Below are 19425 nucleotides of genomic sequence, written 5' to 3' on the forward strand. Positions count from 1 at the left end.
ATCTTAATAGGGTACATTTAGCCCTTCTCCAATTTCCACCCCATTCCCTCCCCCCTCTCTCCTGCTCATGTTTAGCTTAGTGATTGACTTTGATATGTTGGTGAATATACATCATGTACATTAGGAAATTTTTCTCTTCCCCGTCTCATCCCCTCAGGTCACCTTATTTGCTCATTTATGGTTTCTCCTTCTTCATCTAAAGTTTCTCCTATGGCCCTTTTTCTTTCTAGCTTCTGCATAATAGGGAAAGCATCCGATATTTTTTTTTTTTTACTTTTTGCGACTGGCTAATCTCATTTATAATGTTCTCCAGTTCCATCCATTTCCCTACAAATGAAATGCTTTTTGTGACTGACTAATCCCACTCATGATGTTCTCCAGTTCCACCCATTTCCCTGAAAATGGCATACTTTTGTTCTTCTTTGTGGCTATGTAAAATTCCATTGTGTCCATATCCCATAGTTTTGTAATCCATTCATTTATGGATGGACTTCTTGGCTTGTTCCATAGTTTGGCAATTGTGAATTTTTCAACTGTGAACATAGATACACATGCATTAGTTTGGTAGTTTGGTTTCTATTCTATTGGGTAGATACCCAGAAGTTATATTGCTGGGTCATATGGTAGGTTTGTTCCCATTCTTCTGAGGATACTCCATACTATTAATCTGCAATTCCACCAACAATTTGCTTCACACTTCACATCCTTGCTAGCATTTGTTGCCATTTGTGTTTTTAATGAATGCCATTTTAGTTGCAGTAAAGTGAAATCTAGGATAGTTTTGATTTGCATCTCTCTGTTGGCTAATTATGTTGAACACTTTTTCATACATTTATTGGCCATTGAAATTTCTTTTTTTGTGAAGTGTCTATTTAGTTGCCAATTTTTTGATTGGGTTGTTTGTTTTCTTAGTGGTGAGTTTCTTGAGTTCTCTGAGATTCTAGATATTAGTCCTCTATTAGGGGAATAGTTGGCAAAAATGTTCTCCCATTCTTTCAGCTCTCTGTTGAGGTTCTTGATAGTTTTCTTTGATATATAGAGGCTTTTCAGTTTAATGCAATCTCATGTATTGATCCTTCTTTTAATTTCTTGTGCCTTTGAGGTCTTGTTGAGAAAGTTTTTGCCTATGCCTATGTATTGCAGTGTTGGACTTATGTCCTCTTCAAGGAGCTGCAAGGTCTCTGGTCTGATTTTCAAGTCTTTGATTCATCTTGAAATGACTCTTGTGCAGGGGTGAGAAAGTGAGATTTATTTCCATTTTTCTGCATATGGTTAGCCGTTTTGCCAACACCATTTGTTGAAGAGGCTATCTTTTTCCCAGCATATATTTTTGGCCCCTTTGTCAAAAATGAACTGGCTGTGACTGTGCGGATTTGTTTCTGAGTCTTCTGCTGCATTGGTCTATGTATCTGTTTTTGTGCCAGTATCATGATGTTTTTATTACTATGGTTTTGTAGTATACTTTGAACTCAGGTATTATGATGCCTCCTGCATGGTACTTTTTGCTGATAACTACTTTAGATATTCTGGGATTTTTTTTTGTTCTAAACGAATTTAAGGACTGATTTTTCTATGTCTGTGAGGAATGACCTTGATAATTTAATGGGTATTGTGTTGAATCTGTAGATCACTTTTGGAAGAATGGCCATTTTGATGATATTTATTATGTATATCCAAGAACATGGAAGATCTTTCCATCTCCTAAGGTCTTCTTCAATTTCTTTTAAATGTTTTATTTTTTTTTTGTAGAAATCTTTTACCTCTTTGGTTAGGTTTATTCCTAAGTGTTTTATTTTTTGTGTGAAATATCCAGAGAAGTGTTTTCTGGATTTCTTTTTCAGTGGATTTATGGTTGGTATATAGGAAAGCTTCTGACTTTTTAGGATTGATTTTGTATCTAGACACTTTCCTGAATTTATTGATCAGTTATATCAGCTTTTTGGTTGAGTTTGTTGGGTCTTCTAAGTTTAGAATCTTGTCATTTGCAAATAGTGATAATTTCAGTTCTTCTTTTCCTATTTGTAATCTTTTGATTTTTCTTTTCTTACTTTATTGCTCTGGCTAACATCTCAAGTACTATATTGAAAAAAAGTTATAATAATGTACATCCTTGTCTTGTTCTTGTATTTAGGGGGAATTCTTACAGTTTTTGCCCATTTAATGTGATGTTGACTGTGGGCCTATTGGATATTGTCTTTATGATGTTGAGGTGTGTTCCTTCTATTCTGATTTTCTTCAGTGGTTTTAGCATAAATGGATGTTAGATTTTGTCAAATGCTTTTTCAGCATCTATTGAAATGATCATGTGATTTTTTTCTTTGATTCTGTTTATGTGATGAATTATGGAATGTTTTTCTATGTTGAAGCAGCCTTGCATTCCTGGGATGAATACTACTTGGTCATGGTGTATGATTTTCTTTGTGGCACTGGGGATTGAACCTAGAGACATTCTACCTCAGAGTTAAACCCCCAGCCCAATTTTATTTTTTATTTGGAAACAGGGTCTCACTAAGTTGTGAAGGGCCTCACTAAGTTGTTGAGGCTGGCTTTGAACCTGTGATCCTCCTATCTCAGCCTCCCAAATACTGGGATTACAAGCATGTGCCCCACACCCAGCTTGTTTTTTTTTTTTTTGATGTGGTTTTGAATGCATGTTGCTAGTATTTGGATTAGCAGTTTTACATCTAAGTTCATCAATAATATAAGCCTATAGTTTTTTTTTGAGCTGTCTTTATTTGGTTTTAGTATTAATGTGATGTTGGCTTTGTAGAATGTATTTGAGAGGGTCCCATTTCATTCTTTTTCATGGAATAAATTGAGGAGTATTGGGGTTAGCTCTTTTATAAAGGTTTTATAAAATGCACTTGGGAAGCCATCTGGTCCTGGGCTTTTGTTTGATGGTAGGCTCTTTATTCCTGCTTCAATCTCTTTGATTGCTATTGGTCTGTTTAAATTTTCTAGGAAGGATTTATTTATGTGTCTAGAAAATTGTCAATTTCTTTTAAGTTTTCCATTTTGTTAGAGTATAGTTTTTTCAAAGTAGTTTTTGATAATTCTCTGGATTTTCATGCTGTTGGTGGTAATATCTCCTTTTTCATCTCGTATTTTAGTACTTTGGATTAATTCTCACTTTCTTTTGGTTAGGTTTCATGGCTTGGTTTGGGAAGTCTGGAGTGATTTTAATTGGTTTGCCTCTGAATGTCACTTGGTCTTTTGTTTTTGTTGCCTTTATGATTGTCTCCTTAACGTATACATCATTGGTCAGTTTGACTATTATGTAGCATGGTGAATCTTTTCTCTGATCTTGTCTAACGGGGGCTCTATAAGTTTTCTGTACCTCTTTCAGGCTCTCTACAAATTCTTTCCAGAAATCCTTTATCATTTCTAATATTAATTTTCTGATATGTTCTTTTGATGATCTCTATAATTCTATGTTGTTGGATTCTCTTATTGTGGGGTTGTGGGACCTCATTGCTTCCTTGCTATTCTTCCTCATGATATCAGCTTTCTTTTTCTTTTTTTTTATTCTTTAATTTGAAACTGGATCTCACTGAGTTGCAGAAGGCCTCACTAAGTAGCTGAGGCTGTCTGCAAACCACGATCCTCTGGTCTTAGCCTCCTGAAAGCTGGGATTACATGCGTGTGCCACCACCCCCGGCTTGATTTCAGGTTTCTTAAGCTTGTATCTTTGTTACTTTTGATATCTTTCTCTCATGCCGTGTCAGATGGTATATACAAGGGCAAGTTGTATATTATACAACTTGGTAAAGGTTGAGTGGGAAGGAAGGTGATGAAGTTGTAAATGCAAGAATAGAGTAAAGTAGCAGATAGGGTCAAATAGAATGAGAGTTTGAGTTTGGTAATTCAAACCAAACTCAGAGATTAGAGATGGTGAATATGTAGTAGGATTCTAGTAACCAATGTAGTGATATGACGTGGATATTTTTTGTGTGGTATGGGGTTCCTGGAAGCCCTTCTACCTCCGGGTTATACTTCCAGACCTATTTTATACCTTTTTTTTTATATTTGGAAACAGGGTCTCTTAAGCCAGCATGGCTGGCTTCGAACCTGAATGATCCTCCTGTCTCCGCCTCCCAAGCGCGGGGATTACAAGCGTGCGTCACCACACCCGGCCAACATGGATTTAATATAGGACAAAGAAAAGAAAAAAGGAAAAGGGATGGAGTGAAGAGAGTAAATATGTATAAGGGAAGAAGCTTGTAAAAGGGGCGAGAAAGAGAGCAAACAAACAAGTTCACACACATACACATACAAAATAACAAAAACAAAAAAAATAATAGAATCCTAAAAATATATGAATACTGAGCAGACTTGACCTCTGCAGTCTTCCTGGCTCTGTGTGGATTCTTTTACTGTTTAAGGTTCACATTATTTAATAGGTTCTCAAGCATGTTACAAGCACTCTTATTTGCTCTGTAATCTATAGTAATGATGTCAGTTTATAGCACTGTTATTTGGTTTCCTTCAACAATTGGGACCCTGGCCTGGTGTCTCTCTCTGTTCAGGCACCTAGTACTACTGACACCTTTCCTGCTGCAAGCTTCGGTCTCTGAGCTTTCAAAAAGGACCGGTCTTTGGGACTCTCTCAGTGTATGCAGGTGGCCATTATCTCTGGGGCTGGATCTACCATTAAGTGCAGATCACTGTGTTTTCCACTGATGCTGAGCCTGTGTCTCTTCTCCCTGCCTGCATAGGTGGTGAGTGCCTCTGGGCCAAACCCAGTGTATACAAAGGAGGCCATGTTCTCCACAGATAGGGCTAGGTTGGTCTGATTTCTTCCTGTTCACCATGATTGGGTGGTTTTTGGTGCTCTCCAGAGGCCCTACTCGGGCCCTGAGCCATGGAGACTGTAGGCTTTTTTGCATAATTGGCCCTGGGGGCTGTCTTCTAATCAGCACCTCTGCTGTATCCAAAAGCAGTCTCTACTCCCACCCTCAGCAGGGTGAACCACAAAGTATTAGCCTCTACAAGTCTATAGCTTCCTGTGTGAGTCCCTGAGGCCATGCTGGGGATGGCTGCTTTACTTTTGGTGTTGTGGAGCTGCTCTGGATTTCTAGAGGATATGGTGAACTTGGCTGCCAATGCTACAAGTTGTAGCCACGGTCCAGGCAAGAGAAGCAAGAGAAGCCAGCCATTTACAATTCCAATTGTATCTTCTTACTTAATTTCATGTTGCTGGCTTTTTTGCTGGGGGGTCTCTGGAGGCACAGAACCAGCAGTCCTGGTACAGTGAGGCAAGATCACTGCCATGGCCCCTGCAGCTGCAGCTGTTGGAGGCAGTCAGGGTACTTTTATGCTCTCTGATATGCCTTCTAGCTAGCCCTGTTTCCATCACCTTTTAATTCATGGTGCTTTGTTCACATTTATACTGATTGGTTTCTTTTGCTTGCCAAGACACTATTTTCAGGGCAATAGAGATCGAGTGTCCACAGGACTGAGTTGTGCTGCTTTCCTCAGTCACCGTCTTTCTGGAAGTCCTTCACATTGACTTTGATTGTTAAACTCTTTAATTATGTATCAGTTCCCACTTTTATTTTCTGGTACTGTGGATTGAACCCAGGGGCATTCTACCTCCAAGTCCACCCCCAGCCCTTTAAAATAATTTTTTTGTGGTTGTTGCTTTTAAAGAGGGTATTTTTAGGTTGCTGAGACTATCCTTTAACCATGAATCCTCATGTCTTAGCTTCCCAAGTACTGGGATTACAGGTGTATACCACCATGCCCAAATACAAGTATTCTAAAACTTAAAGGCATCTCAAAATCTGAAACACTTCTTGTCTTGAGCATTTCTGAAAAGGGATACTCAGTCTGTACAATTCCCCTATCTTTTTTTTTTAAACACAAAATATAGCCTTGTATTTTCAATTTTTCTTTCTTGCTATTAACAATATATCTTGGGGATCATACTATCATATAGATCTTCATTCCTTCTACAGGTACATATTGCTCCACAATGTGGATATACCATAGTCTCTTTGACTGAAAGTTATGCCATTTGTTTATACTATTAAATTAAGAAAACAAACATTTTAAATTACAAAGCAACCTCTCCTCCTAATCTCTATCTCCAGAAGTAGCTGAAAATAACTGTTTTCTAGTGTATCTGTAAGTAACCTAAGTGTCATAGATTGTGCCTCTCTGATAGCTTTGAAGTGACCATCCCATTATTTTAATTCTTCAATAGGTCTGTTAACACAGACATTATTTATGACATCTATTTGGTGGCTATATTCCAAATGTTTATCTGGTTATCTTTTTTAAGCAAATCGTACTTGCCTGCCTGGATACACAAAATGTCAAAATACAAATATTTGTATTCCTCGAACGTACTTGTGTGATGGAGATAACGACTGTGGAGACATGAGTGATGAAAACCCCACTTATTGCAGTGAGTATGATAAAACTACTTCTCTTTTTGTGATTCCAGAGATGTATGTCTTGAGCTAATACAAAGATATATATATATATATTATATATGCATATATACATATATATATATCCTGGTGTTTGTACTAATTTCAATTATTCTCTCAGGGTTTTTTTTTTGTAAGTAAGATGTAGAAGGCAGTGGCTCTAGATGTGATTGGAAGGGCATGTGAAGCCTCTTCCCTCTGTTCCCTTGCCAAATGCTCCAGACCTTAAATATTTCTTCCAAAGACCCACTGCAGTTGAAGAGCCCCTTTTCTCATCATTGAAGGCAGAATTTGCACATTGAGCTCTTACTATTTATTCTTGATATTGTCATAGTGGCCATTAGTAACTGCAAATATTTTTATATTCTTCAGTGCTTAAATTTCAGAAAACTTTATTTTATATTTAGCAACTTGGTTAATTAATACAGATTCTGTATTTGTATTCCAAATTAAAAGGTCTTCCTTAAGCTTGAAAACTTTTAGTCTGATAGCTTAAATAGATGAATTTAGAATTAAGATGAATAGATGAATTTGAGAAGTTAGAAATTGTCCTTTTCTCTTATGGAATGTGCAGTTAAACTGTGGTCACTGATCTCCTCCTAGGCAAACTACAGGGCATGGCAATAATCTATCACTAGGCCAGGATACAGTCCAAGAACAGGAATAATCTTTAACAACAGAAGAGTGAGGAAACAAAACTCAGGACATGGCCATCAGTTAGGGCTTGACAGACTGCAGCTATTGCTAAATTTTTAGAATCCTTGCTTCTGTAACAGTTTTCCTGGCAAATTAGCATATATCATGGGCCAAAGCTAGGGAGCCTTATAGACAAGAAGAATTACAAGACTTTATTTAGGTTTTGTACCCACATATTAGAAAATCCATCTGACCAGAACTACCTAAATTTACTTGAGAAGAGAACAGATTTTCGAACATAGGCAGTCTTCTAGTTTTTCAAAGATAAGCCTTATGTTACAAGGATGAATAGGAGGAGAAGTTGGCAACTCTATAGAATCACAGTCTAACATGGTTAAGAGATGTGTGTGAAGTGAGCTTGGTTATGGTCATGTTGGATTTAGTTTTGCTTTTAATGGTTAATGGTTGCTTCAGTAGGATTTAATTTTATACTACAGCAGAAAAATAAAACCAGTTTATTTTCATGTGATTTTTTTTTTTTTTTGTGGTGTTGGGGGTTGAACCAGAGGCATTCTACCTCTGAACCACACCCCCAGCCCTATTTTTTATCCTTTATTTTGAAACAGGGTCTCACTGAGTTGCAAAGGGTCTCACTAAGTAGCTTAGGCTGTTCACAAGCCTGCAATCCTCCTGACTCAGCCTCACAAATACTGGGATTACAGGTGTGCACCATCATGCTCAACCTCACACGATTTTATATTTTATATATCACAAAGATATTTCTTTGATATTTCTAACAAATGGAAGTTATATATTGGATTTCTAGAATATGGAATATTCTGGGCTACTAGGGCAGTGCTCCCTTCTTTCTGCCCCCATACTCCTTCCTCCCTTTGGAGAGCTTAGGCCCATTTCCTCATCCTCTCTTTCATGGCCACGCTAATCCATTTCAGCGATATAGGCAGACTGTCAGGACTGGTGGACCCACACTTGTGGTTGTTTTTTCTTTTTCTTGTGGTATGGGGATTAAATCCAGGGATATTTTACTTCTGAGCTACACCCTCAGCCCTATTCTTATTTTATTTGTTTTTTGAAACAGGATCTCACTAAGTTGCTAAGATCCTCACTAAGTTGCTGAGACTGGCCTGTGAACCTGTGATCCTCGAGCCTGCGATCCTCCTGTCTCAGCCTACCAAGTCCAGGGATTACAGACAGGTGCCACCATGCCTGACTCCATGCTTGTGTTTTGCTCACAGACTTTATCTTCTTTTTCTCCTCCAGCCACTCACACATGCAGCAGCACTGAGTTCCAGTGCACGTCTCCTAGGCGCTGTATTCCTTACCGCTGGTATTGTGATGAAGAAGCCGATTGTGCTGATGGCTCTGATGAACCTGCCTCCTGTGGTAAGAGCATAAGCAAGCATGAAGAGCATGGGATGGCTGCTAGAGCACCTTAGTTTCTTCCAGCCACTTCACATGCACACAGGGGCCATGCTGCTGGAGGCCAGCTCCCCTGCTCCTGCTCTCAGTGGGATGCTGAAGCCACTTCACAGATGTCCATTAAAGAGGTGCTACCACAGGGTGCTGTGTGGGGAGCTGATCAGAGTATGGAAGTTGCTAGTTAATGCTGAGAAAATGAGGTTAAATTGGTGATGTACCTAATACAGTGCCTGGCTTGTAGAATTCAATTAATTTTAGTTGACTCATTTTGAGCTTAGGAATTTCGCTGAGTTCTGGCTTATAAGACTGGGAGAATCCCAAAGTGATTGGAATTAACACATACATGGGGTAGGGACATTCTGGGGCACACATACTCTTTCTCTTTTGTGTCTGTGTGGCTTGATGGGGTGAGGTCCCCTGGCCACCTGTACTCCCAAACTTCGAGAGGCCCTCTTCTTGTATTCCTGGAAGGAGTCCTGTCTTGTTTGTGTTTGGAGACTGCTATTTACCTTTGCAAATTGTGATCTATATCCGTGTATACTTTTTGCATAATTGTAAACGTCTAAAGATACAACTTCTATGTTGCTTTTTTAATCTGTCAAAAAATTATATTGCTATGTAGGGATGAGAAAACCATGACTATGGCCTGTCTTTGTAGGTAACATTTTATCAGAATGCAACCACATATTGTGTGTGGCTGCTGATGTGGCCTGCAAACCTAAAGCATTTACTATCTGATTGGACAAACTTTACTCACTCTTGCTATATAGTTTTGCTCTCCCTTTTAATGACATGTAATATTCCATTGAGTGGTTATATTATCATTTCAATTATTATCATTGAATTGCCTGTCTATATTATTAAGCATTTAGATTGCTCTTATTTTTCTTTACAATTCTCATTACTACTGTAAATACAATATATCAAATGTTCTATTCTGGGGATATTTTACTATGGCCACCAGCATAGCTTTACAGCTGAATTCAGGTGGCTTTTCTCTTCCTATTTTCCTTGAGGTTTGAATTCTGGGGCTGATGGTGGCAGAGTGGTATTTGGATCTCTTTGCTAGGTTCTTTCCCTCCAACACAGAAAGCAAAGGGCACATAGAATTTTGAGGATCTGTAAAGAAAAGAATAACTGTTAGGTGAGTAGAGCCGTCATCAGAGATTTGCCCAAATATGTAAATTATTGGTTCAAATATGTGAAGAATAAATGAGAGTATTCAAACCACTGTATGAGTCACAGTAATACTAATTAGTCCCAAATGCCTGATGTATTTAAATAAAAACAGACAAGCATCTATATATTAGTTCATTCTCATTATAGTAATTCAGATAATAATGTGCACATATATTTGAAAGAAATAACAAGATGTATGTGAAAAAGTAACATTTCTATTTCTTCATCCTTATTAAAGTCTCTCATTCCCCAAAGATCATCACATTTTTTGGAGGGAGCTGGGGATTGAACGCAAGGACATTCTACCTTTGAGCCACACCCTCAGCCCTTGTTATTTTGAAAAAGGGTCCTGCTAACTTTCATCCTGTTTCAGCCTTCCAAGTACTAGGATTACAGGCATGCACCACTATAATTGTCTAGATAATTACTTTTAAGGGTATGTGTCAACTACCTTTACCTTTGTCTACATATCTTGATATGTAGTTTTGAAAAACTCAGGTAGGAGTTTACATATTTTTCTGCAGTTAACTTTTTTTTTTAAAGCTTAATAACATCTTGCCAGTGAATCTACCTCATTCCTTTGAACTGCCACAGATTACCCTAAAATATGAATGTTCCATATCCTAATTGCAGGAAATTTATATTGCTTCCATTTATTCATTTACTTACTTTATTAATTATGAAAAATAATTCTAGGTGAACATCTTTTTGGAAATGTCTTTGTGCATGTGCGGGAAGTTTCTGAGGGGCTAGGTTTCTACAAGTGTACTGCTGTGCCAAAGGGGATGTGTTCCTTCAAAAAGTCAATGTCAGTGTACATTCCTTTTATGTCTGCTTCTGAAAGATCTTGCTTCTTTTCACTTTTATCATTGTGGTGTCTCCTTAATATATAAAATTAAATTTCTTTTGCCTTTGGCTAATTTGAATGGGTTTCTGGGTTTATGACAGTTTAATTAGTTGAATAAGAACATGTGGTAAAGGATTTGAATCAGTGATAGTTAATGCTAACTGAAAATAAAAGGTGACATTCCTATAACTCAACAAATCTTTATTGAGCACCTATGTTCTAGGCAAACTGGGGTTGCATCAGTGAATAAGACAAAGATCCTGCCCAAGCCGAGCTTCTAGCCTAGTGAGGGGAGGAAGGCAGCAAATCTAACAGAGAAGTAAACTGGATAGCACTGGGAAAGGTTGTAGGCATTGAACGGAAAAGGCAAACGAGAATAGGGGTATGGTAAACACCAAATGAGTTTGAATAAAAAGTAGATTTTAAAATAGAAATGTGTAATGGTAGGTAATTTATACCATCATTTGGGAAAATGCTGATGCTTCTCTACCATACCTGTAAGGAAATATTGAATCTCATCCTAGTCACCAAAGATAATTAGGACATTGCACCATCAGCTGATCCCTTTTCCCTCAATTCTTGGGTACTGGTTCCCATCTCTTGGGTCCTGGTCTCTGTTTCCAGCTGTACCTGATGAGGCGATGCTCTGCTGCAGACAACTTACGCTATAGCCAGCTCTTCTCAAGATTTCTGGCTTGTAAATCACCGTTTTCACTGAGACTGCTTAACTCTTTTTTCCCCCAGAACACTCTGAGCGAACGTGCTTAAGTACTGAGTTTAAGTGTGATGGTGGCAGGTGCATCCCGAGGGACTGGATCTGTGATGGTGACAACGACTGTGGGGACATGAGTGACGAGGACGAAAGACACCAGTGTGGTAAGTGGCGCCAGGTAATTCCTCTCCAGAGTCACCTTCCAGGGAAAGAGTGGAGTCATGATTTTGTGTTTGGAGGAAGATGGCTGCTTAATTGCACACTGATGTTGCCCTTGCTTTTCTACTCTGGGATTGTTCGACATCATCCACGCTTTAGGATGGTGGAGAGTGACTTTGTGTTAACTCTTTCTCTTGTATTTGGATGATGGAAATAATGTCCTATCTTCCTAAAGGAGACAAAGAGAACTCAGTTGCTGCTCTTGGTGGCATCTTTAACAGTGTGTCAACTAACTGTGTCTCCAGTTTCCTCCATGACCTTAGGGCTCTTGCTGGGGAGTTGTGATTGCTCATTTTGAATTCATTTATTTTTTGTGGAACAACAGTTTTCATTACCAACAAAGCATGAAGTTCTTACCTGAGGTGTCTTAGCAGAGTAGCTTTCCATGGTAGAATCATAAAAACAGTGGATTCCTGATGCTTGTATTTGACTGCCACTGCATCTGTTGTGACTCTAGTGCAGTCCACAGCCCACAGGTGCTCTATTCACTGCAGCAAAGTGGCTGGCAACTACACATGCATGGATTATAGCAAATGTTTTTTTTTTTTTTTTTGAGGATGGAACCCAGGGGCATTCTACCTCTGAGCTACGCCCCAAGTTCGATTTTTTTATTCTTTATTTTGAAACAAGGTCTCATAGAGTTACAAAGGGCCTTACTAAGTACCCGAGGCTGTCTGTGAACTGTGATCCTCCTGTCTCAGACTCCCAAATGCTGTGATTTCAAGCGTGCGCCACCATGCCTGGCTGCAAATACTCTTTTCCTTCCTTCTTTTGTCCCTGTTCACCAGCAATGGGCTTCGGTAGAATACCTGTTCTTTCATTCTGCAGACACTAAGGATTCTGTATCAGTGTCTTGCCTCTTTCCTCCCGGTGTCACGGTTTCTGACAACTCTACTTGACACGTGTGTCTCCTAACCATCCTCATTCTACTTAGTTACAACAGAGTTGGAAAAACATTGCCTTTAGTGGAAAAAAAAAAGACCCAGATTTGAAGCACTAGCTCTTTTTCTTTTAATTCCCTGACTTTGAGCCATCTAGTTAACCATTTTGACCTTCGGTTTTCTCATCTGTAGAACTGGCATAAAAATACCCATCTCACTTCGTGCTTATCTGACTACCCTTTATAAGCTGAAAAATGTTACCGAAATGTAAGACATTTGACATCTGATTAATACAATCATAGTGAATTCTTGAAGCCCTAAGGGGAAAAACATGCTGTCACACTAAATAAGTGAGGTGTTTTATGATATTGATTTCTTCTGGGAAATCCAGAGTCTAAAGCAACTCATAGGGAGCCTTTGGAGGTATTTCTGTTTTGACCTATTATTACTGTTGCAGTGTGATTTGTTTGCCCGTTTTCCTCCTATTTCCTCTCATCCCTCAGAGTGTTAAGAAGTACAACAAGCAAGAGAAATTGACTGGTTACAGCGGGCTCTCGGGTGGTTTCTGATTCTTGTGTGCTTTGGTTTCAGAGAATAAAAATTGCTCAAGCTTTGAGTTTTTATGTGGAAACTACAGAAGCCCATCCCGGAGGTGCATTCCTATGACCTGGGTCTGTGATGGTGATGCGGACTGCGCTGATGCCCTGGACGAACATCAGAACTGCACTAGAAGACCCTGCTCTGCAAACGAATTCACCTGTAATAATGGGCTGTGTGTCATTCAATCATTCAGGTGAATTGGGCGTTAAAAAGTTTCCCAGCAAACCCCAAATATCTGTGTCAGGGCCGACTCATCTACTAAGCACAGGAGCCACTGTGCCTACGGCCCACAACACTTTTGGTTATGCAAGAAAATATCTGGATCCCCTTGATATCAAAAGGAAAAGGCAAAGAACTTTTAAGCTGGGCACGGTAGCACACGTCTGTAATCCTAGTAGGCAAGAGGATCACAGGTTCAAGGCAAGTTCCAGCAACTTAGCAAGACCACAGCAACCGAGTGAGAACCTGTTTCAAAATAGAAAATAAAGAGATGAAGGTGTAGCTTGGAGGTACAGTAGTACTCCTCCCCCTAAAAAAGAAGTTTTAGGTCAAAGATAGGGTTTACTATGTAATACTAATATGTTGCCTTTATACAATGTGGTCATTTAACAGTCTTTGTGTGTGTGGTTCTGGGGGTTGAACCCAGGGGCATTCTACCTCTGAGCTATGCCCCCAGACATTTTCTAATTTTTGATTTGAAACAGGGTTTTGCTGTTGCTGAGAATCTAGCTATGTTGCTGAGGCTGTCCTCCATCCTGAAACCCTCCTGTCTCAGCCTCCCAAGTACTGGGATTATAGGTGTGTGTCACAACGCCCAGCTCATTTAACATACTTTTTAATAATTTTATGAAAAGGGACACAAGAAGGCAAGAGTGCCTAGGGCCCATGAAGGGAATAGTGCGGTCTTACTCAGAGGATAGGACTGATATAGGCTTATTGGTATAAGAAAGTTCCTTCTTAAATCTCTTAGTTTTCCACATGGTGGAAAGACATAATAGAGGCATGGTGCAAGACGTATTTCACTTTCCTTTCTGTGCTATAAAGAAAATAACATTGCAGGCATGATCAATGGATCTTGCACTTAGTTTGGCGTCAGGGAGACAACAGGGAGACTTAAATGGGTTAAACTGAGACATATGCTTCAGTTAAGGACACAAACGTTATTCAGTGGTATCCAAGAGAGCCTGAAGGCTCAGACCGCCTGATCCTCTTATTTTTTGGTGGTGGTGGTACTGGGGTTCCTGGAAACCCTTCTACCTCTGGGCTACACTCCTAGACCTATTTTATATTTTTATTTGGAAACAGGTCTCTTAAGCCGGCACAGCTGGCTTCGAACCTGCGCGATCCTCCTGTCTCCGCCTCCCAAGGGCGGGGGTTACAAGCGTGCGCTACCACGCCTGGCTCCTGATCCTCTTTTTAAAGAAAAACAAAATTGGAAACTTGGATTTTCATGTGAAATATTCTTATTTTAAATGCTAGAAGCAAAATTTTTTTAATTCTTCAAACACCATGTGGGCCAAACACATTCAGCTCATAGCATACCAGTTTGGGGGTCTTTCCTGTAATGTCCTATTGTGTTTTTCCACTTTCTCCAAATGGGCCACTTCAGATAATATTTCCTTCCGTTCTTTCTTCCTTTTCCCCCTTCCCTCCTTCCTTCTTATATTTAATTTTTTTTTACTAGTGCATCATGCCTTCCTTCCTCCCATTTTTTGTAATGGAGGAGGAACTCTGGGACATTCTACCTCCAAGCTACACTCCCAGCCCTTTTTACTTTTTGTTATTTATTTATTTATCTATATATTTATTTATTTATTTATTTACTTTTGTGGTACTGGGGATGGAACCCAGGGGCATTCTACCTCCAACCTACACCCCTTGTCCTATTTTTTTTTATTCTTTATTTTGAAACAGGATCTCACCGAGTTGCAAAGGGCCTCACTAAGTAACTGAGGCTGTCTGCGAACCCCTATCCTCCTATCTCAGCCTCCCAAATGCTGGAATTACAAGCGTGTGCCACTACGCCCAGCCTTTACTTGTTATTTTGAATCAGGATCTGCCTAAGTTGTTTATAGTCTGGCTAAGCTGCTGAGGCTGACTTCAAACCTGTGACCCTTCAGTCTCAGCTTCCCAAGTGCTGAGAGTACAGGTGTGCGCCACAGTGTCTGGCTGATGTATGTTTTCTTAATGCCACAAACTCTCACCACCCTCTTTTAGCAAATCTTTGGATTTGCTAGAAATAAGTAGAGAAGAAGCATGGTGTGTAAATTTCTATCCTGTGGATGAGGAGATGGGTAGGATCATTGACAAAAATACAGGAGCCCAGAAAGGGGTTTGCTCCGGGGGACAGGTGGGTGTGATGTCACAGGACTTCCTGAAGTGAGAACGAGCGCTAGGCATTTGGACACATGGAGCTGGGGCTGTGAAGGGCTATTGCAAGTGCTAAGGTTAGTTACAGGACACAGGCCTACAAAGAGCAACAGGAACTGTCAGCTTACAGCCTGGTAGGGAAGAAGATGGCGAGCTAGAGGAAGCAGGCAGGAGCTCAGAGCAAGAGGGTTTCTGAGGCCACGTGCTTAAGTGGGAAGTGCCCAGCTACGTCTGTCTGGAATAGAGTGGTGTGGAGGATTGCATGTTTACAGTGACCCAGAGAAGGAGGACAAGGCTAACTCACGTTCTCTGATGGCAGCAAAAAAAGCAGGGGCTCCGTTTGTGACCCCAAAGTGGAAGTGGTTGAGAAAGATAAATATCTAGAAAATCTACTCTATGAATTCCTCATCCCCTGACGAAGCCCAGTGGACCCTGCTGAGCCAGAGTAGTCCGTGCATTGATACCCAGAAGACATTGGGGGGATGGAGCTATCTCCTTTTGTAGGGAAGCTGCATTTAATACGCTTTGTTTGCATTTCACTGATATGATGGGATCTGCGGGTTTTTATTTTTGTAGTTAAAGTGAATTGTCCTTTCTCTGTGTTTATTTTCCTTTCCACCTCGAGTTTTATTATGTTGTACTTCTATCTGGGTCTTCTGAATTCAATACATAAAACCACCGGTTTCAGATATGAATATATTCTGAAAACGTAGACATAGGATTTAAGGAAAAGAATTATAGCAAGTCCTAATTTTGGTCAGACTCTAGATTTTTTTTCCTTCTGTTTTTTCCAGAGCTCTGTCTTATTATTCTGATCTCACAGCTGACATATCAGACTTTTACTGATTCAATTCATTCATATTTTATTTCCTTTTTCTTTTTCTCTCTTTGCTTCTTTCTCCTTCCTTTAAGCCTCCTGTCTTTTTCTCCATTCCTCCCCCTGCAGAGATATTTGAATTGCTTTTGCCTAGGGCCATGGCAGACCAGAAAAAAAAAAAAAAGTTTTCCTGGAAATCTAAGTGAAAGGGTTAAAAACAAATCCAACTTTGATGTGTCTGGAGGACCTCTGCCTCTGCCAGGTGCGCCGCTAATGTGCCCCTTCTCGCTTGACACAACGTGTGCTTCCCTGTTTGGGACAATGGGTCAGGGATCATTTTTCCTTTTGACTTTTTTCTCTTGTTTTTTTACTGATGCTGCCGAAAAGCCTGGGTAAGACTGAGTTGTGAGTGGCTTGCTGGTAGAATGGCATGCGATTGTACCAAAAAAAACCTGGTGACTTGCTTGCCTACCTGTTTTCCTCCCTTTGTGGATGGTAACTTTGGTTAGCAGACTTGATCATAGGTCAACTGCAAAACTAACCGCATTTACCTCAGCACCTTAACATCTTGCAGTGCTCTGCCTCCAGCTCCTGGGCCTTTCTTGATAAATTGCTCTGTGATGTCAAACATTAGCTTTGTCCATCCCTAGCTTAAATTCCTTTGTGCTTATAACAAAGTTTGCTATAGTTAATAGAACCCTCTTAATAATATGGAGAAGAAAGACTCATTTGGTTCAGAGAACTTCAGGAAACAGTATTGTCCTCATGATGTCTGGGAATGTTAGGTCCCAGAATAGCTTCGAGGACTACAACACACCTTTTTACTTTGCCAATATGCCATAGCAATCCACTAATCTTACATCCTTTCCATCACTGTAGCAGCTCACATATCACGGTAGGTGGTAGTAAAATTGTAGAAAGATAGAAGGAAGAGGAGGTTAATGCAAACATTACTCCAATGGAAAGATATATATGAGGACATGTGTAACAATCATCTTTTATAGTATAGAGTACTCAATGCATGACTTTTTATTTGGGCATGGGGACTTCTGGCATATGGCTACCCGGGATATTGCTACTGCCATTAAATTATCTCACTTTCGATGAATAAATCTGGGGAATGCCATAATCACAAAATTGTATTTAATCAATTTATCTATTAGGAGAAACCATGAATACAATTACTTGAATAACTTTAGATCCACATTTCTCACGGTAGCAACTAGCACCCAGGGAAGTAGGGTAGAATGCCAAATACTCGGTTCTAAAGCTGAAGATTGGTGGGGTATGTGAAGATTCGTGGGGGGAGGGGACCTACACATTGGTCATCTTGTTGTTGACATGGTCAACCTGGCATTCAGGGAGCTAGAGAAAGAAGCAGAGCCCCAAGTGGGTGAGAGTGGAGGCTTATCAGCTTCTCAAAGTGGTCCTGGGTCTCATCACACAGGTGTGATTGGCACAACGACTGTGGTGACTACAGCGACGAGAGGGACTGTACGTACCCCACCTGCCGGGAGAGTCAGTTCACCTGTCAGAACGGGCGCTGCATCAACAAGAACTTTGTCTGTGATGAGGATAATGACTGTGGGGATGGATCCGATGAGCTCGAGCACCTGTGCCTCACCCCAGAGGCCACGTGCCCCCCTCATCAGTTCAAGTGTGACGATGGGCACTGCATCGACATGGTGAACGTCTGCAACCACCTTGATGACTGTTCTGATAACAGTGACGAGAAAGGCTGCGGTGAGTTCACTGGAGATTACAGGAGGAGGGGACTTAGGTAGATCTCAACCCTTCCAGGCTCATGAGGCTGGGAATGGGTGTGCACGCCTGGAGTCCCAGTACTTGGAAGGCTGAGACAGGAAGATCCCAGATTCCAGGCCCTGGCAACCTAGCGAGAACCTGTTTCAAATAAATAAATGAACAAAAAATAAAAAAGGCTAAGGGTGCATGCAGCTCAGAGGTAGACTGCCCCTGGGTTCAGTTCCCAGTACCAAAAAAACTACCAATCTGTCTTTTATGTAGGAAATGTCAAAAAAAAGTTATTGCTGCTTCTATATCAAAAGGCAGTGATTTATTCACATAGAAGAGAGAAACACAAACATTTTAGGGGCTAATTCTTTACTTAGATAGCCATTATAGAAAACAGAAAATGAACAAATACTCAGGCCACTTTTTAAGAGCATTGCTGAATAAGGTCCCCGTGAATGAAGAGAACTCTGTTGCTTCCCTTTGGGCCCTTGGGATGGCTGTGGCACGAAGCATCCCTCTGCTGGGACTCCTTAGCCAGCGCTTCCTTTCCATCCTCAGATGGAGAGTTTTAATCCCCACCACACCCCGACCACCACCAGTAAGCCAGTGGGGAATTTATAAAATGAGGACTGTTTGCTTAGCAGCATCTTGAATCTTAGTACTGACAATTCATACTGCTTGTGGTGTTCAATTCCGGTAACCACTATTCTGTGTATGTTGGCACTGTCTCTGTGATATAAACCTAAGTGGCTTGAAGGAAAGATCATATCTTTTCATTTATTTTGTTTTCCACTCATTAATTGTATTGCCTAATGGAACCAGAAGTATATAATGTAGCTTCTAAATAAAACTTTTATAAAGCAACATTAAAATCAAATGCTTGACAGAGAAACTCAGACTGAAAGTGATATGGAAATATAGAGAAGAAACTGTCTATATATAAAAATGTAAAAACTAGTTATTTGCTCTACCACATGAAAAATTTCCATAAGCTTCTACAAAGTTTCAAAAACCATTAACTAAACTAAAAAACCATGTGTTACTTATATTACATATTTATGACAAATTATAGGAAGCTTTTTGTATTGAATTCTAATTCAGATAGATTCGCATTAAGTTTTAATTAATTTTGCCTTGCTCAAGTTATAGGACTCAAATCCTCAACTGTACGTAATTAAAGGCAAATTTTTAGTTTGAAAAGGAAGTGATCTCACTAGGTCTTTTCCAAACCTACTACAGAAAAACCTTTATAATTAGAACTCGTACTGATTTTATATACTTATTCCTTTTGGAAGTAATAAAACTGTAACCTGTGGGTATGAAATGGATTGCTTAGGGTTATATGGTATACTAGCAGCATATTCGGATTTCAAAGTACAAGAAGTAAATTGTGTGTGTGTGTGTGTGTGTGTGTGTGTGTGTGTGTGTGTGTGTGTTAGTGTTACTAAGGATTGAACCCAGGGGCATTCTACCTCTGAGCTACACCCCTAACCTGATCTTATTTTTTTATGTTGAAACAGGGTCTTGCTAATTTGCTG

The 19425-nt window shown here is 39.9% G+C and overlaps 1 protein-coding gene across 1 annotated transcript in view; it reads left to right on the forward strand.

The window, feature by feature from the left end:
• Nucleotides 1-19425, forward strand: part of LRP2 (LDL receptor related protein 2) — a gene marked incomplete at both ends in the record, with an annotated part of 215934 nt that overhangs the window by 145813 nt on the left and 50696 nt on the right. The window contains 5 exons of the mRNA XM_080688848.1: nt 6284-6409; nt 8352-8474; nt 11281-11412; nt 12940-13141; nt 17583-17878. Of these exons, the coding sequence (XP_080544974.1) occupies nt 6284-6409; nt 8352-8474; nt 11281-11412; nt 12940-13141; nt 17583-17878 (879 nt within the window). The remainder of the gene's footprint in view (nt 1-6283; nt 6410-8351; nt 8475-11280; nt 11413-12939; nt 13142-17582; nt 17879-19425) is intronic.

Source organism: Muscardinus avellanarius (assembly GCF_963383645.1).
Source record: "Muscardinus avellanarius genome assembly, chromosome: 2".
Taxonomy (NCBI): domain Eukaryota; kingdom Metazoa; phylum Chordata; class Mammalia; order Rodentia; family Gliridae; genus Muscardinus; species Muscardinus avellanarius.